General features: G+C 41.2%; 1 protein-coding gene across 1 annotated transcript; it reads left to right on the top strand.

The window, feature by feature from the left end:
* The first annotated feature begins 14,611 nt into the window (after positions 1-14,611).
* LOC136508708 (phosphoglucan phosphatase LSF2, chloroplastic-like) lies at positions 14,612-17,567 on the top strand. Its single transcript, XM_066503458.1, has 5 exons — positions 14,612-14,933; positions 16,243-16,448; positions 16,622-16,792; positions 16,871-17,107; positions 17,178-17,567. The coding sequence occupies exons 1-4, from the start codon at positions 14,669-14,671 to the stop codon at positions 17,072-17,074; spliced, it is 846 nt and encodes a 281-aa protein (XP_066359555.1). The 5' UTR covers positions 14,612-14,668; the 3' UTR covers positions 17,075-17,107; positions 17,178-17,567.
* Positions 17,568-18,046: the final 479 nt, after the last annotated feature.

The raw sequence follows: 18,046 nt of genomic DNA, 5'->3' as shown, positions 1-18,046 counted from the left end.
TTGTTAGGAAAAGTTTTCAATTTTTTCCTTATATCATGGCAACTGATACATTTATATCCACTAACCGCTTTGCGGTTGAAATTATAAATTTAGACTATTGATAAGCATAATAAAGAGAGATAAACTTATGCGTGACGTAATTTATAAAGTAAAACAATGAGGTTCACATATAAGTCGTGCATGTTTGTCAAGATAACGCCTCATCTAGCACGTGTGCCACACGCAATGTCTCATCTAATAAGTTGGCATTATATAATGAGATTCATATATAAGTCGTGCACGCGCAACAGATAAAGCTTTCATTTTTTACTTATATTATAGTAACTCATACATTTATATCCTCTGACCGCTTTGCAACTGAAATTATTAATTTAAACTATCGATAAGCATAAGAGATATAAAACGTATACATGTCATTAATTTAAAGTAGAAAATGATAAGTTTCACATATAAGTCGTGCATGTTTGCCGAAACAATGCCTCATCTAACAAGCGTGGTGTACGCAATGTCAATTTGTGTTCTGCAAAAAAAAGTTGTTAGGAAAAGCTTTCAATCTTTTTCTTATGTCATTGCAACTCATACATTTATATTCATTAACCGCTTTATGATTAAATTATTAATTTAGACTATCAATAAGCATATAGAAATATAAAACATATACATGTCGTAATTTGAAGTAAATAAGTTTGACATATAAGTCATGCATGTTTGCCAAGACAATACATCATCTAACAAGTGTGGGGCACGCAATGGCAATTTATGTTTTACAAAAACGTTGTTATTAGGAAAAGCTTTTAGCTTCTTTCTTATGTCATGGCAACTCTTACATTTATCTCCACTAGACGGTTTTTGATTAATAGAAACATTAATTTAGATTACTGATAAGCATGAAGAGATATAATACTTGCGCATGACGTAATTTAAAGTAGAAAATGATAAGTTTCACATATAAGTCGTCCATGTTTGTGAAGCTAAAGTCTTGCCTAGCATGTCGGGCGCCCACATTGGAAGTTTGTATTTTGCAAAAGAGTTGTTAAGAAAAGCCTCCATTTCTTATTCATTTCTTGTCATGCCAATTCTTATGTTTATCTTCAATAACCGTTTTTTTATTAAAAAAGATAATTTAGACCATCCATAAACATAAAGAGATATAAAACTTGTGTGGGGGTGTAACTTAAAGTAGAAAATGATGAGTTTTACATATAAGACATTCACGTTTGCCAAAGATAACACATCATCTAGCAAGTGTGCCACACACAATGCCAATTTGTGTGTGTGTTACAAAAAAGCTTTCAATTTTTTATTATGTCATGGCAACTCTTATGTTTATCTCTGAAAGGATCTAACAATGCCTAGAGGGGGGGGTGAATAGGCATATCTAAAAATTTACTGCAAATGCTAAGTTCAAATCTGTCAGCCACTGTCGGAAGTCCCGACGTTTGGGTCGGAACTCCCGACGTTGTCAGAAGTTCCGACGCAAACGTCAGCAGTTCCGACGCCTACGTGAACTACAAAAGCAGTGCCAAATTTAACTTTGCGGATAAATAAACTTACAACCTCACTTCCTAGTGGTTTGGTGAAGATGTTGGGTCACTCCCTTGACGCCGTAATGCCTCCAAACCGTAGATCGAGTCCAAACCCTAAAATGGAGATTTTGGAGACAAAGAGACAAACACATACAAGTAATCTCAAACAATCACAACAACAACAAGCACGCGGGACACAAGGATTTATCCCGAGGTTCGGCAACCCCACAAAGGAGCTCCTACGTCCTCATTGTTGAGGTGACCACTAAGGTCGGAGTCTTTTCCACCTCCTTGCCTCTCTCAAAGCGACCACAAAGGTCACTTGAGCTTTCCACTAAGAAATCGAAGGGTGATACAAATTTCCCAAGGCTCTTCCACAAGATGGAAGCTCTAGGGCAACGCCTAGCCGGCTAGGGGCAAAGCCCCAAGAGTAATAGACGCAAAATCAACCGGCTTGACGAAGAAATCAAGTGCTCAAGCTTTCCAAAGTGATGCTCTCACTTAATCCACTCTCCTTTCACTCAAAACCTAAGGGAATCGAAGATGAGAGCAGGGGAGGAAGGAGAGGGGTGCTTGTGTTGCTTGTGAGATGTTCAGCACGAAGTGAGTCAACTGTGAAAAAGAGTCCGTAACGGTTAGAAGTGAAGAGAGGAGTATTTATACTCCAAGTGAAAATCCAACCATTCAGATCTACGTCGAAAGTCCCGACGCAGATCCCGGGAGTTCCGACTACAACAGAAAATACTGTTCACAACAAGTCAGAAGTCCACGGGTGAAAGTCAGTGTCGGAACTCCCGGCAAATGTCGGGACTTCCGACGGTCGGAACTCCCGACGATCGTCGGGACTTCCGACGAGCACAGTTAATCAAACAGCCAGCACTGCTGAGGCCGGGACTCCTGGCTTGGGTCAGGTCAGTGTCGGAACTCCCGGCGAACGTCGGGACTTCCGACGGTCGGAACTCCCGGCGAACGTCGGGACTTCCGACGTGCATAGACAGCGAGCAGTCAGAAGCACAGGTGTCGGGACTCCTGGCTTAGGTCGGGACTTTCGACTGTCGGGAGTTCCAACTTACGTCGGGACTTCCGACACCGAAAGTCACAGAAAAATATTCTATGTGCTCGTGAAGTGCTAGAGTGACACACTTTTGATTTTATTTAAATGCTTGAGCACTCTATCTTCCTCAGACCAACTAAACTTGCATCCCTCTTTATGGTGCGGCGGATCCTAAACTCAAAAACAAAATTAAAACCTTTGGAGATCGTTTTGAATTCGTCCGCCTTTACAACTTCAAGAATTGAGGGATACCATTTCATCTTTATCAACTCTTTGAATCTTTCATGGGACTAATAGCTGCAACATATCTCATTAAGATCACATTAGTCCCTAATTTGGATGTCATCAATACACCAAAACCCACATAGGGGGCAAATGCACTTTCAATCTCCCCCTTTTTGGTAATTGATGACAACCAACTTAGGCTTTTATAGGAATGAAAGAATTTAAAGCTTTTTGAACCCCAAAATTTATGGAGAGCTCCCCCTTGATGTATGCATGAATTTGAATTTCAATTGGACTCATGTATACATGTTTTGCATACACCAAGACAAAAGCTCCCCCTAAATTTTGTAATCCATGGGGTGCAACAAGTATGTGTGAACAAATAAGTATCGGTGAAAAGAGATGCAATATGATATGTTATTTCACACAACAAGTAAAAAGAAGTATGATGTCCAAGATTTCAAAGTAGAAACTTGAAGTAACATATGACCATAAAAAAACATTCATCATGACAAGTAGAGATAAGCACAAGCAAATACGATAGATAAAAACATAACGCATCCTACAATCATCCATCACACACATATAAATAGATAGTTGTCCATCACACGATTGCCACCACACGACATAGTTCATACACGCTAAAGGTTTTAAAGTTCCAAAACATAAAGACCAACTAACTTATTACAATAAATCAAAGCCTAACACTCCCCCTTTGTCAACAAGTGCCAAAAGGGTAGGCCGCATGAGAAACCAACTACTCATCATCGGAGTCATCATCATCGCCTTGGTCACTTTCCTCACCATCGTCGTCTTCTTCATCATCTTCTTCCTCTTGATATTCCTCATCGTCTTCAGTTGCTTTCCCTTTGCCATGTGGGCGAGAAGAAGCATCATCGTCGTACGCCGCACAAGCCTCATCATATAAAGCCAACGGATCACGAGGAGGCACAAATGGCGGCAGAGGAGAAGATACAATTCCTGCTTGCTGTTCCAATCGATATAGCCTCTCTTGCATGTCGTGCTCACGTTGAGCACTAGCACAACACTGTCCAAACATGTAGGTCATTAGAAACTTGAACTTGCTGGGCTTCTTTCCGGAGGAGGACGAAGAGAGGGGCTCGTCACTGGATGACCGAGCAGCAGCAGCAGCAGCAGTGGTGGCAGCACCACGGCGAGAGCGAGAACCCGAAGGACCTTTCCCTGGGGCACGGGCTGCCTCAGCTTTTTCTTTTAGTTCTCTAGCAGCAATGATAGAGGTCTTGTTGGATATCTTGAGGACCTTATGCTTAGAGTCATAGGGAAAACGGATGCCAGACACATGCTCTATGATATGCATGATGTACGGTGCATAGGGCAGGTGCTTCACCGGATCCTCAGAAGCATCATGAATCTTATACCAGATATAGCGGCTGATGGAGAACTTCTCAAACTCATCTCCAAAACGCTGAAGCACCTTCTGTGAATCATCACAAAGAAAGGTGGAGTCACCTACCTTCGGATACAATATCTGTCTCAGGATGTTGTTCAGAACATAATAATATGGCTTCAGAAATGTGGTCTGTCCATCAGCCCTATGACCCTCAAGATACATGTGTTGATATTCCTCCAAAGCAAGATCCTCATACTCAGTTAGCTGATTTGCAGTCCGGTCGCTGTGACCCAAACCTAGAAGGCGAGAGAAATTGACAAAGTCCACCTTATAGTGCTTGCCTTCCGTGGTCCAGTGAATAATGTCCACAGCACCGGTCTGGTCTCTCATGATGATAAGAAGCATAAAACTGACAAATCAGCTCATTGTTCCAATTCTTCCGAAATGCTAGCAGGTAAGACAACCCCATTGATTGTATATCTCGAACCATCTGCTCCAACTCGGGTAACGAATCCAGCGCAGTCAGATCTGCGTCGGAACTCCCGGCGTACGTCGGGACTTCCGGCGGTCGGGACTTCCGGCGTGAGCCAGGACTCCCGGCCGTCGGGACTTCCGACGAATGTCGGGACTTCCGACGCAGGGAAACAGAAAAACACCTTAACCTGCACACGCTCTGCCATGGGGGGCAACAATATGATGGACACACATATTTTCACAGGTGACTAGATTTCATTCATCCAATACAAAACAATAGTCACTCATGAAAATTACAAAGTAGTTTTTGAAGGTGGCACACAATGTTTTCACAATCCTTTTCTCCTAACTAGATCAAACAAAATTTGTGTGCAAGGGATCAAGCCACGTTACGAGAATCAATGATATTTAGTTCACTCCTCAAAGCACAAAATCTTGACTCATCTAGGGGCTTTGTGAAGATATCGGCTAATTGTTTTTCGGTGCTCACATGATGAATGGCGATATCTCCTTTGGCTTCGTGGTCTCTCAAACAATGATGCCGGATGTCTATGTGCTTTGTTCGAGAGTGGTTTACGGGGTTGTTTGCCAACTTAATGGCACTCTCGTTGTCACACAAAAGTGGAATCTTGGTTAACTCACATCCAAAGTCCTTTAGTGTTTGCTTCATCCAAAGTAGTTGGGCACAGCAAGCGCCGGCCGCCACATACTCGGCTTCGGCGGTGGACAAAGCAACGGAATTTTGCTTCTTAGAGCTCCAAGACACCAAGGAACGACCAATAAATTAGCAAGTTCCGGTAGTACTCTTTCGGGTTACTTTGCAACCGGCATAATCCGAATCGGAATAGCCAAGTAACTCAAAAGTAGAGCCCTTAGGATACCACAAGCCAAGATTAGGAGTGTGCACTAAATACCGAAAAATTCTCTTAACGGCCATCAAATGACATTCTTTCGGATTAGCTTGAAATCTTGCACACATACACACGCTAAGCATAATATCGGGCCTAGATGCACAAAGGTAAAGCAGTGATCCAATCATGGAGCGATATACCTTTTGATCGACGTCCTTTCCTCCTTGATCAAGATCAAGATGTCCATTGGTTGGCATGGGTGTCTTGATGGGCTTGGCCTTGTCCAAGTTAAACTTGTTCAACATGTCATTGGTGTACTTGGTTTGACTTATGAACGTGCCATCCTTGAGTTGCTTGATTTGAAATCCAAGAAAGAACTTCAACTCTCCCATCATGGACATCTCGAACCTATTTGTCATAATCCTACTAAATTCCTCACAAAAAGCCATATTAGTGCTACCAAATATTATGTCATCGACATATATTTGGCAAACAAAGATATCATTATTGACTTTGCGAGTAAACAAAGTAGCATCGGCCTTTCCTATCTCAAAACCTTGTTTGAGTAGGAAATCCTTTAAACAATCATACCAAGCTCTAGGGGCTTGTTTGAGCCCATAGAGCACCTTGTCGAGCTTGTAGACGTGGTTTGGATACTTGGGGTCTTCAAAGCCCGGTGGTTGCTCCACATACACCAACTCGGATAGGGGGCCATTGAGAAATGCACTCTTCACGTCCATTTGATATAACTTGAAATCATGATGGGCGACATAGGCAAGTAGAATACGAATTGATTCTAGCCTAGCCACCGGTGCATAGGTCTCCCCAAAATCCAAGCCTTCAATTTGAGTGAATCCTTGAGCCACCAACCTTGCCTTGTTCCTTGTTACCACGCCATGCTCATCTTGCTTGTTGCGGAAAACCCACTTGGTTCCAATCACATTTTGCTTGGGTCTTTCCACCAAGGACCAGACTTCATTCCGAGTGAAGTTATTTAACTCCTCTTGCATGGCTATCATCCAATCCAGATCATCAAGTACCTCTTCCACCCTACGAGGTTCCAAAGGAGAAACAAACGAGTAATATTCACAAAAACTTGCTAAACGGGAACGTGTAGTTACCCCTCGTTGAATGCTCCCCAATATGTTATCAACGGGATGATCCCGTTGAATGGATTGATGCACTCTAGGATGTGGCACTTGAGTTGATCTTTGGATAGGGCCATCATCATCATCACAGTCATGATTGATTGGAGGATCACAATCATGAGCTTGCGGAGGGTTGACTTCACTTCTTTCTTCACTGTTGAGTTGTGGTTGAGCTCGCTCATTGTTGACACCATCTTCATGAGATTGACCTTGTGCTTCATTTGATCTCCCATCTTGATTGTTTCTTGTTGCGGAGGCTTCACCATGTTCATTTGATGAAACATGATGAATGGTTGGATCAAGATCATTACGCACAACATGGTCTTCATCTTCGTCTTCAATGGGCTTCACTTCACCAATAGCAAGCTTCTTGATTGCTTCATGTGGGGCTTCCTCATTACCTACATTCTCAACATTGACTTGCTCCTTTTGAGAGCCGTCGGTTTCATCAAAAGTCACGTCTACCGCAATTTCAATCAAACCGGTGGTTTTATTGAAAACACGATATCCATGTTCGTTAGTACCATAACCAAGCATGAAACCTTCATCAACCTTTGGTGCAAACTTAGAACTTTTGGATTTCTTGTTAAGTATGAAACACTTGGATCCAAAAACTCTAAAGTAGTGCACCTTAGGCTTTTTACCGGTTAGAAGTTCGTAGGCGGTCTTTTCTCTTATCTTGTGAAGATATAAGCGGTTGATGGCATGACATGCCGTGTTGACCGCTTCCGCCCAATAATTAGTTGGGGTCTTGTACTCATCCAACATTGCTCTTGCGGCTTCTATGAGCGTTCGGTTCTTCCTCTCCACAACACCATTTTGTTGTGGAGTGTATGGAACCGAAAACTCATGCTTGACTCCTTCTACATCAAGAAACTCTTCAATGTTGGTGTTCTTGAACTCCGTCCCGTTGTCACTTCTAACTCTCTTGATTTTGACATCAAACTCATTTTGGGCTCTTTTAGCAAACTTCTTGAAGATTCCTTGGACTTCACTCTTTTCACGCAAAAAGAATACCCAAGTGAAACGAGAATAATCATCAACAATTACAAAGCCATATTTGTTACCACCAATGCTTATATAAGCGACGGGTCCAAATATGTCCATGTGAAGCAACTCCAATGGCCTTTCGGTTGTCACAACATTCTTGACGGGATGTTTAGCTCCAACTTATTTTCCCGCTTGGCATACGCTACAAATCCTATCTTTCTCAAAAGAAACATTTGTTAGTCCAAGGATGTGTTCGCCTTTTTGAAGTTTGGCCAAGTTCCTCATCCCAACATGGGCAAGTCGGCGATGCCATAACCAACCCATGCTAGATTTTGCCATTAAACAAGTCTCGGGATTTACTCTATTTGATGTGAAATCAACTAGATAGAGTTTTCCCTTTAAATGACCCGTAAATGCAATAGAGGAATCCTCCCTTCTATAGACTTCCACACCCTTATCCGTAAAGAGACAATTGTAACCCATCTCACAAAGTTGTGAAACGGACAACAAATTGTATCTCAACGAATTCACAAGTAAGACATTGGAAATGGAATTATCATTTGATATTGCAATTTTACCCAAACCGAGTACTTCACCTTTTCCATTGTCACCAAACACAATATTTCCACTTTGATCATGACTTGGTTGAAATGATGTGAACATGTCCTTCTCTCCGGTCATATGATTGGTGCATCCACTATCCAACACCCAACTTGTTCCACCGGAGGAATATTCCTACAAAAACAAATTATGCTTTTGTTTTAGGTACCCAAAAAGATTTGGGTCCTAAGGGGTTAGTCACATAAAACTTGGGCACCCAAACACTCCTCATAATTTCCTTTCCCTTTTGGGCACCAACATACTTAACCACAATCTTGCCATCCTTGCCCCAACAACACATATAGTCACTAGCATAGCACCGTGGAAGTGGTGCTTGTGGCTTGAGGACATCGGATTGCTTTGTCTTGATTGTCTTGGTATTTGTAGGTTGAATCTTTGGAATGTATATCTTGTTGTTCGCCTTGCATATAAGCTCATCAAGAGCAACGCCCTTGTTGAACTTCACACAAGGCACACCATTTATTATATTCCTTCCATTTGCCTTTCCATCATACCTATTGTAGCCAATGCCTTCCTTGATTGATGGGTGCCTTGATGACTTGTATATAGTCTTGTTAGATTGCTCTTGACACTTACACCCATTCTTCAATATCATCTCCAACCTATGAATCTCCTTGTTTTTCTTCTCTAACTCAACAAGGTTAGTTGCATATGCATTTACATCAATTTTATAGCATCTTTTACAACCATCACTAGTGGAGACATTAGAGACTTCGGTTGCCTTAGGAGAAGTTGAAGTGCTAGCCCAAAGAGTACTATAGTTTAGTTCAAGATTTTGATATTTTTCTTTCAAGCTTGTGAGGCTTTCTTGAGCTATACTCTTTTCATTCTTAAGGCTAGCTATTTGATCATTAACCGAGGAATGTTCCTTAGTCAATTTCCCAATTGAGTCATTGGCTAAAGACAATTCAACGGTTAACTTCTCAACCTTCATCTTTTCCTCAGCGATAGATGCTTCAAGTGCAAGGTTTTTCTCTCTCTCTTGAGTAATTATATCTCCTTGCAACTCTAAGCATCTATCCCTCTTCTCTAATTTCTTCATTAGCATTTTTATTTTAGTGAATGCCTTTTTACCAAATTTCTTTATCATGGTTGCTTCAATTTCTTCTATGTTATCATCACAACTATCATACTCATCACTAGAGGAAACGGGTGTAGTATGTACCTTCTCCCCTTTAGCCATGAGACAAGTTGGAGTATAGTAGTCGTTGTCGATGAGGTTGGAGAAGAGCCTCGGTGGTGAAGATAGGTTGGCGAAGAGCTTTGGTGGTGAAGTTGAGTAGGGGAAGATTATGGTCGGTGAAGAAGAGTGGTGGATGGCGATGTTTGCGGCTCCCTTCTTCTTCTTCTCATCATCACTTGAGTTACTATCACTTGACTCCCATTCTTCCCCAATATGAGCTTCACCTCTCTTCTTGCCTTTGTTCTTCTTATCTTCATCCTTGTCATGCTTGTGCTTCTTTTTCTCATTAGGACAATCGGCTATGAAGTGACCAACTTGACCACATCCATAGCAAAATCTCTTTTTGAACCTTCTCTTACCATCACCATAGGTCTTGCGATTGCTTTTCTTCTTCATAAACTTTCTAAGATTTCTAATCACAAATGCAACCTCCGCATCGGAATCTTCTTCTCCACTTGAGGAATCATCCTTCACTTTCTTCTTCTTTTCTTGACTTGAAACTTGACCTTTATGTTGTTGAGTTGCTTTAAGGGCGACACTCTTGTTGAATCCCATTGCATTAGGATTTTGATTGTGAGCATTGATTGCATATTCATCTAGACACTCATGATGCTTGAGCTTTGAAAGAACTTCTTGAGGTGTCATCTCATCATAACCGGGCCTTTCCATGATCACGGACGCTAGCATGTTGTTCTTGGCTCTATAGGTTCTCAACATCTTTCTAGCAACTTTGTTGTCATCCCATTCGTTGCTACCAAGAGCTCTTATGCGGTTGACCAATGCCATGAGCCTATCAAACATGGATTGTGTTGTTTCATTTTGCAAGAATACAAATCTTTCCAATTCACCATGAAGTAACTCTATGTTGCCTTTCCTCACACTTATATCTCCTTCAAATGATACTTTCAAAGTATTCCAAATTTGCTTTGCACTTTCCATTCCATTTACTTTTCTAAACTCATCCGGAGCTAAGCTTGACACAAGCAATGCTACGGCTTGTGCATTTTGATGAAGGTTGTGCACTTCTTTCGGAGTTATCTCTCTATCTTCATCGGTAGGAATCATCACACCAACATCCACAACTTCCCAAAGTCTTGCGGCTATTAGATGCATCTTCATCTTGTAAGACCAATCGGTGTATCTTGTTCCATCAAAGTGAGGTGGCTTGCCAATATTGACGGACGGAGTATGGAGTGTTGAACTTTTCATGATTTGTCCATAGTCAAAACTCATGTGTGAATATATTCCTTTTCCATGAGCATGCTCACCGGCTCCAATATCACTAGCGGCATCTTTGTTTGCTTCATTCTTGTCACTAATATCATCAACCTTCTTGCTCAATTCTTCCTTCAACTTGCTCATTTCATCTTGCATCCTTTTCATTTTATCTTGAAAGAGCTTGACTTGAGTACTCATCAACTCTTCAGCTATTTTCTTGGCCATTTCGACGGCAACGGCTTGCATCTTGTCGGTCTCCGACATTGTTTCTTCTCACGTGGTGAAACGCAAAGAGAAGACCTCTCTCTAATACCAATTGAAAGGATCTAACAATGCCTAGAGGGGGGGTGAATAGGCGTATCTAAAAATTTACTGCAAATGCTAAGTTCAAATCTGTCAGCCACTGTCGGAAGTCCCGACGTTTGGGTCGGAACTCCCGACGTTGTCAGAAGTTCCGACGCAAACGTCAGCAGTTCCGACGCCTACGTGAACTACAAAAGCAGTGCCAAATTTAACTTTGCGGATAAATAAACTTACAACCTCACTTCCTAGTGGTTTGGTGAAGATGTTGGGTCACTCCCTTGACGCCGTAATGCCTCCAAACCGTAGATCGAGTCCAAACCCTAAAATGGAGATTTTGGAGACAAAGAGACAAACACATACAAATAATCTCAAACAATCACAACAACAACAAGCACGCGGGACACAAGGATTTATCCCGAGGTTCGGCAACCCCACAAAGGAGCTCCTACGTCCTCGTTGTTGAGGTGACCACTAAGGTCGGAGTCTTTTCCACCTCCTTGCCTCTCTCAAAGTGACCACAAAGGTCACTTGAGCTTTCCACTAAGAAATCGAAGGGTGATACAAACTTCCCAAGGCTCTTCCACAAGATGGAAGCTCTAGAGCAACGCCTAGCCGGCTAGGGGCAAAGCCCCAAGAGTAATAGACGCAAAATCAACCAGCTTGACGAAGAAATCAAGTGCTCAAGCTTTCCAAAGTGATGCTTTCACTTAATCCACTCTCCTTTCACTCAAAACCTAAGGGAATCGAAGATGAGAGCAGAGGAGGAAGGAGAGGGGTGCTTGTGTTGCTTGGGAGCTGTTCAGCACGAAGTGAGTCAACTGTGAAAAAGAGTCCGTAATGGTTAGAAGTGAAGAGAGGAATATTTATACTCCAAGTGAAAATCCAACCGTTCAGATCTACGTCGGAAGTCCCGACGCAGATCCCGGGAGTTCCGACTACAACAGAAAACACTGTTCACAACAAGTCAGAAGTCCACGGGTGAAAGTCAGTGTCGGAACTCCCGGCAAACGTCGGGACTTCCGACGAGCACAGTTAATCAAACAGCCAGCACTGCTGAGGCCGGGACTCCCGGCTTGGGTCAGGTCAGTGTCGGAACTCCCAGCGAACGTCGGGACTTCCGACGGTCGGAACTCCCGGCGAACGTCGGGACTTCCGACGTGCATAGACAGCGAGCAGTCAGAAGCACAGGTGCCGGGACTCCTGGCTTAGGTCGGGACTTCCGACTGTCGGGAGTTCCGACTTACGTCAGGACTTCCGACACCGAAAGTCACAGAAAAATATTCTATGTGCTCGTGAAGTGCTAGAGTGACACACTTTTGATTTTATTTAAATGCTTGAGCACTCTATCTTCCTCAGACCAACTAAACTTGCATCCCTCTTTATAGTGCGGCGGATCCTAAACTCAAAAACAAAATTAAAACCTTTGGAGATCGTTTTGAATTCGTCCGCCTTTACAACTTCAAGAATTGAGGGATACCATTTCATCTTTATCAACTCTTTGAATCTTTCATGGGACTAATAGCTGCAACATATCTCATTAAGATCACATTAGTCCCTAATTTGGATGTCATCAATACACCAAAACCCACATAGGGGGCAAATGCACTTTCAATCTCCATTATCCGTTTTGCGGTTAAAAACTTTAACTTGAACTCTAAATAAGAATACAGAGTTATATACCTTGTGCGTGACGTAATTCAAAGTAGAAAGTGGTGAGTTTCACATATAAGTCATGCACGTTTGCCAAGATAAATCCTAGTTTGGCAAATATAGCACACAGAATAATAGTTTGGATTTTTGCAAAAAAAAAAGTTGTCAGGAAAACCTTCTATTTTCATCTTGTTTTTATCATGGCAACTTAATGTTTATCTTCACTAATTAACCCGCTTGCGATTAAAAACTTCAACTTACTACCGATAAGAATAAAGAGTTTATAGAACTTGTGCTAATTTAAAATAGAAAATGATGATTTTCACATATAAGTCATGCATGTTTGTCAAGATAACACCTTGTCTAGCAAATTTGTGTGCATGCAATGGCAGTTTTGTGTTTTGTGAAAAGAGTTGTTTGAGAAAGTTTTCTTTTTTCTTTTCTTTTATGGCAATTCTTTGTGTTTATCACTAGTACTTCACTAATCGGTGTGAAATTAAAAGGTGTTAGCTTAGACTACTGATAAGCATAAAGCGTTATAAAGCTTATATATTATGTAATTTAAAGTAGAAAATGATGAGTTTTGCATATAACTCATACATGTTTGCCAAGATAGCATCTCGTCTAGCTGGTGCGGCGGACGTAATGTCAATTTGTGTTTTATGAAAATATTTCTGTTAGAAAAGACTTTTGGTTTACTTTCCTAACAAGATTTTGGGAAACCTAATTGATCTCGAGAAAATACAAAAAAGTACAAATTTATACAGATTTCATCGTTAACATGATTATAGCTCAAGAATACCATGACTTTCATAAGCCTTGTGCTTACGTCCATTAACCGGTTTTCCCATTACAAAATTTAACCTAGAATTACTGAAAATCTAGTTATAGTGAATACTGGTGTGTGATATGAATACATGATGTAGGATATAAACAAAAGTTTCACTTCGAGCTAGGCCATGCACGCTGTAATGGGAAAAGTAGTCAAGTAATAACACCTTGTCTGATAGATACGGTACACATGATGCATTTTATATTTTGACAGAAAAGTTTCTTGTTAGCTTATGAAATTATTTGCTTCTCCAGATTAAGTATATAAATTTTAGTTCTGGCTTTAGTTGTTCTAAGTTCTAAGTGTTGTGGTTCATCAAGTGGTGCTTGCCAGAGAGGTTGTAGTACTTCTCCTTAGCTGCTTATTGTTTGGATAAGCTTGTGGCGGTTTTGCCAATGGTGTTAATTGTTTTCTCAAGAGTAGTTAGTTGTCTGTCATTTTCTATGTATTTGCCTTTGATCTTTTTAGTTTCCAATGTTTCAGTGTTTCTAATTGCCTGCCAGTCAGAATTTTCAGCTGCAATTGTTGTGTTTGGCTGGTCTTGTTTAGTTTGTGATCTTTTGAGTAAGTTGTCTAGTTGATTGGTAGTGTATTTTAATTGTCCTTGCTGTGCCAAGCTTGTTGAGTTGTTTTTAGTTATTTGTTGAATAGTTCAATCTCATGGTGGTAAGATTTTCATGTTCATTTTTTCCTAAAAAACTAGGTCAATATTTCTAATAAATGTTATTTGAGACGATCTTTTTCTAATAAAATTCTGCAAATCTTGTGTCATTCTTTTAAAAAATACATTGACAAGATGAAGCATCAATCTCTATTCACATTACCTCTCTGAAATTGATTGTATGCATCGCAATTTTCAGGTGACTAGAGTACGCATCTAACCTAAACAATATAATCAACGGTTAACATTTTCAACTTTTCATCATTTGCGAGTGAATGTTCTAAGTGAATGTCTCATCTAAAATCAACATAACTCTGTATTTCACACTTATTTTTCTCACAAATTCACTTTGGAAGCAAAGGAATGAAAGTCCTATATAAAACTCAGAAACATTTTTTGGGAGGATAAAATTTTCAGACGTATGTGTGCCGTTGGTTCTGGGCTTCTATTCAGGCCATTCACGGGAAAGCTATCAGGCCCAAAGCTCCTTCCACACTGTTCCCCGTTCCTCACTCCACGCGGAGTCGCGGACCAGACATTGAGATCCTGCAACTGCAACAATGGCGGCCATGGCGAACACCTCTCGTCTCCCCACCCCCTGCATCCTCCCAACCGTCAGCGTCGGCGCTAAGAGCAGGAGGCTAGCTATAATGGCCGCCGTCAGGTGCGGCCCCGGCGGCAGCAGGAGCCACCGTAGGAGCCTTGGGGTCTTCCTTTGTCGATCTTCGTCCACGGCCGGAGCCCAAGGGGGCACGAGGATGGAGGACTATAACACCGCCATGAAGCGGATGATGCGTAACCCCTACGAATACCACCACGATCTCGGTACTGACTCGTTCCAATTGTATTGCTTTTCTTGCGATGGCCCCTTGTCGATTGCTACAGATGTGGAAAATGGGTAAAGGCTGGAGCTTGTGACGTGTGCTGATAATTTATCCATAAGGATTTCAACAGTGATGTTAGTGATTCCACGCAATTAATGCGGTACTTGGTGAAATTACTAATGGGTTTGCTTGAAGATTGGATTTTGGTACATAGCCTCCAATTTTCTTTGTCAAGTTTAATGTATATAATATATTCTTTTCGAGATTAGTCGTAGCTAATTTTAAGACCGCATATCGTTAGATGATGTCATTGCTGTGCTCACAGGGCTTTCGGATGCTTGCCCCTACATATCATGAAAATTTGATGCCTTGGTGGTTAAATGTATATTTGGTTGTGTAGATATTAGTTCATGCTTTGTCCGATCCATCCACATTTTTCAGTGATCAGTGTGGCAGTTGGTACAATTCTTGAATTGATTTCTTATTTCTTGATGTGAAGATCCTGTGATCTGGATTTGCCCATTCATGACAACAAGATGCATACCCTTCTCTATTCAATACAATAGGTACACTCTCTTGCCGATTCTTTCAAAAAAGAAAAGGACAATAAGATGCATTACGAAGCCTCATTGTCATTTTGGGAGCTTTGTATTACCAAATTGTTGCCTATATATTGCAGAACACACTATAGACTGCTGCCAACTTGAAGGGTAGAGCTTAATCTTGCAGTGCTGTTAATTGATCGTCTAACGTGTTATTATTATTGATAGTTCGCTTGACTAACTTTATAGCTTCCTAGACCTGTTTGTCTTGAAAAGAAATATTGATACTCATTATTCTTATTAAGTTTCTAGTAGTTCAGAATAGTAGCTCTATGTCAGGACACAAATAAATACATTTTCCTTAATCTATTTCTCATTGACCAAAATCTTCTCTTTTTTCTGAAATATTAACATCACAGGCAAGTTGTTGTGAAACTCTCACATAAATGGTAGCGAGATAAAAACTTTTTGTAAACATTTGGGGCCTCTTTTGTCAGAGTCAATTACATCTCCTCTAGCTTAAGTTTTTTTTTTCACAAGATGGTATACTAGTTGCAATAAAGGGCGTACCCAGTGCAGAGAGCTCCCGCTCTGTGCGGGGTCTGGGGAAGGGTGTTAGTGGCAAGCCTTACCCTCGCCTGTGCAATGCGAGGAGACCGCGACTCGAACCCGGGACCTTCCGGTCACAGGCGGTAAGACTCTACCGCTTGCACCAGGCCCGCCCTAGTTGCAATGATTGAAGGATTAATTATTTCACTTGGAATATAGGTATGAACTATGCTGTCATAAGTGAGGACTTGATTGTTGGCTCACAGCCTCAGAAGCCTGAAGATATCGATCACTTGAAAGATGAAGAGCGAGTAGCCTATATTCTTTGTTTACAGCAGGACAAGGACATCGAATATTGGGGCATTGATTTCCAATCCATTCTCAATAGGCGCAAAGAACTTGGCATTCAACACATTAGAAGACCAGTGAACTTCTTATACCCATTGAGTGTGTATAATTCTATATGCCTAGATTTCTTCTGAATTTCTGATAACTAAAGAGATACTAATTAGTGTTCCTCTTAGCTCAGTCTGCATTTCAGTTATTGACACTAGTAGCACCTGGCCTTTTCTATATGCTTACGATTGCTTGGTTACAGGCAGTCGACTTTGATCCAGATTCATTGAGGTCACAATTGCCAAAAGCAGTTTCGGCGCTAGAATGGGCTATATCGCAATGCAAAGGGCGAGTTTATGTCCACTGCACTGCTGGACTTGGGAGAGCACCTGCGGTTGCAATTGCTTACATGTTTTGGTTTGAGTATATGGATGTAAGTTTGTTCCATCTCATCATATGCTGAGTGCTACAAGATTACAACTGTTGTTGCTTATCTATCCTTTACTTGCAGCTTAATACAGCTTATAAGAAGCTAACATCCATAAGGTCCTGTGGACCCAATAAAAGAGCTATCCGTGCCGCAACCTATGATCTAGCTAAGAATAATCCATCGAAAGAGCCTTTTGAGAATCTTCCAGAGCACGCTTTCGAGGACATTGCAGACTGGGAGAGGAAGTTAATTCATAACCGGGTTCGTGCTCTTCGTGAAGCATGAGCAGAAGAAAATATTAATAGTAGCCACTTAAAGGTGAGTGCGCATTGCTAAAACACTACACATACAGTCTATATTGCATTCGTACAATAATACCTTCTTACAGGACAGGAAGCAGAGTAAACTCATGATAGACCAAAATATCCTTAGCAGCATAACTCTGCAAGTGCAACTCCTTTCAGGCATCAAGAAGGGAAACTTAGCTTCCCAAGGACTGCGTTTCGTCACCAGGAGATGAGAAGATTGATCAAAATGTTCTCAATAAAGTTTATACAAGGTCTTATTTGTTGCTGGGTAATTTTATAGTTTGTAATATCTAATAAGAAGGGAATAAAGAGGGCCTTACATGAGCTTCTAGTCCACTTCATGTCTTGGCCTTTGCGGTGACTGCAAATGGGACGCCAATCAACCTGTGGATGTATGCCACGGTATAATATTCATTTTATGAACATCACTTAATTCATTTCTGTAAAAGTTTATTATTTGAAGATATGGCCAAATTGCAAATCTACCATATCTTTGGCAAGTTTGATTCTTCATGTGCAGTTCACTTTTTTCTTTTTGTTTCTTTTCTACTTTGCTGCGTAGTACTCTCTCTGCATGCTCCCTGTGTGTTGTGTTTTAGTATATGGTAACTTATGTCTACAAAGAAATTGCCATTCCTGGAAGGTTGGGAACAGGTAAGAAGCTGCTGTGCCACCAACAATTCTGTCCTGGTGCCAAGCGATGTTCCCTTATCAATCATGCTAACTCCAATCAACTAGTACTGGATGAAACACTTGGAATGAACACATGCACAGGAATCGTTCCTTATTCCGAAAAAGCAAAGGAAACTAAATAAAGAGTAACAAAAACATCTGCACAGCTTTTAGGGAAGCAGCTGGAAATTTGCACAGGAATCGAGTTACAGAAGATGCAGAGAGGGTGCGTACGTCGTCTATCAGTCTGTGTGACTGTGTATGCCCAAACAGGGGA

This window comes from Miscanthus floridulus, chromosome 15 (genome assembly GCF_019320115.1).
Source record: "Miscanthus floridulus cultivar M001 chromosome 15, ASM1932011v1, whole genome shotgun sequence".
Taxonomy (NCBI): domain Eukaryota; kingdom Viridiplantae; phylum Streptophyta; class Magnoliopsida; order Poales; family Poaceae; genus Miscanthus; species Miscanthus floridulus.
Note: the sequence above shows the minus strand (reverse complement) of the source record. Positions and strands in the feature narration are given on the sequence as shown.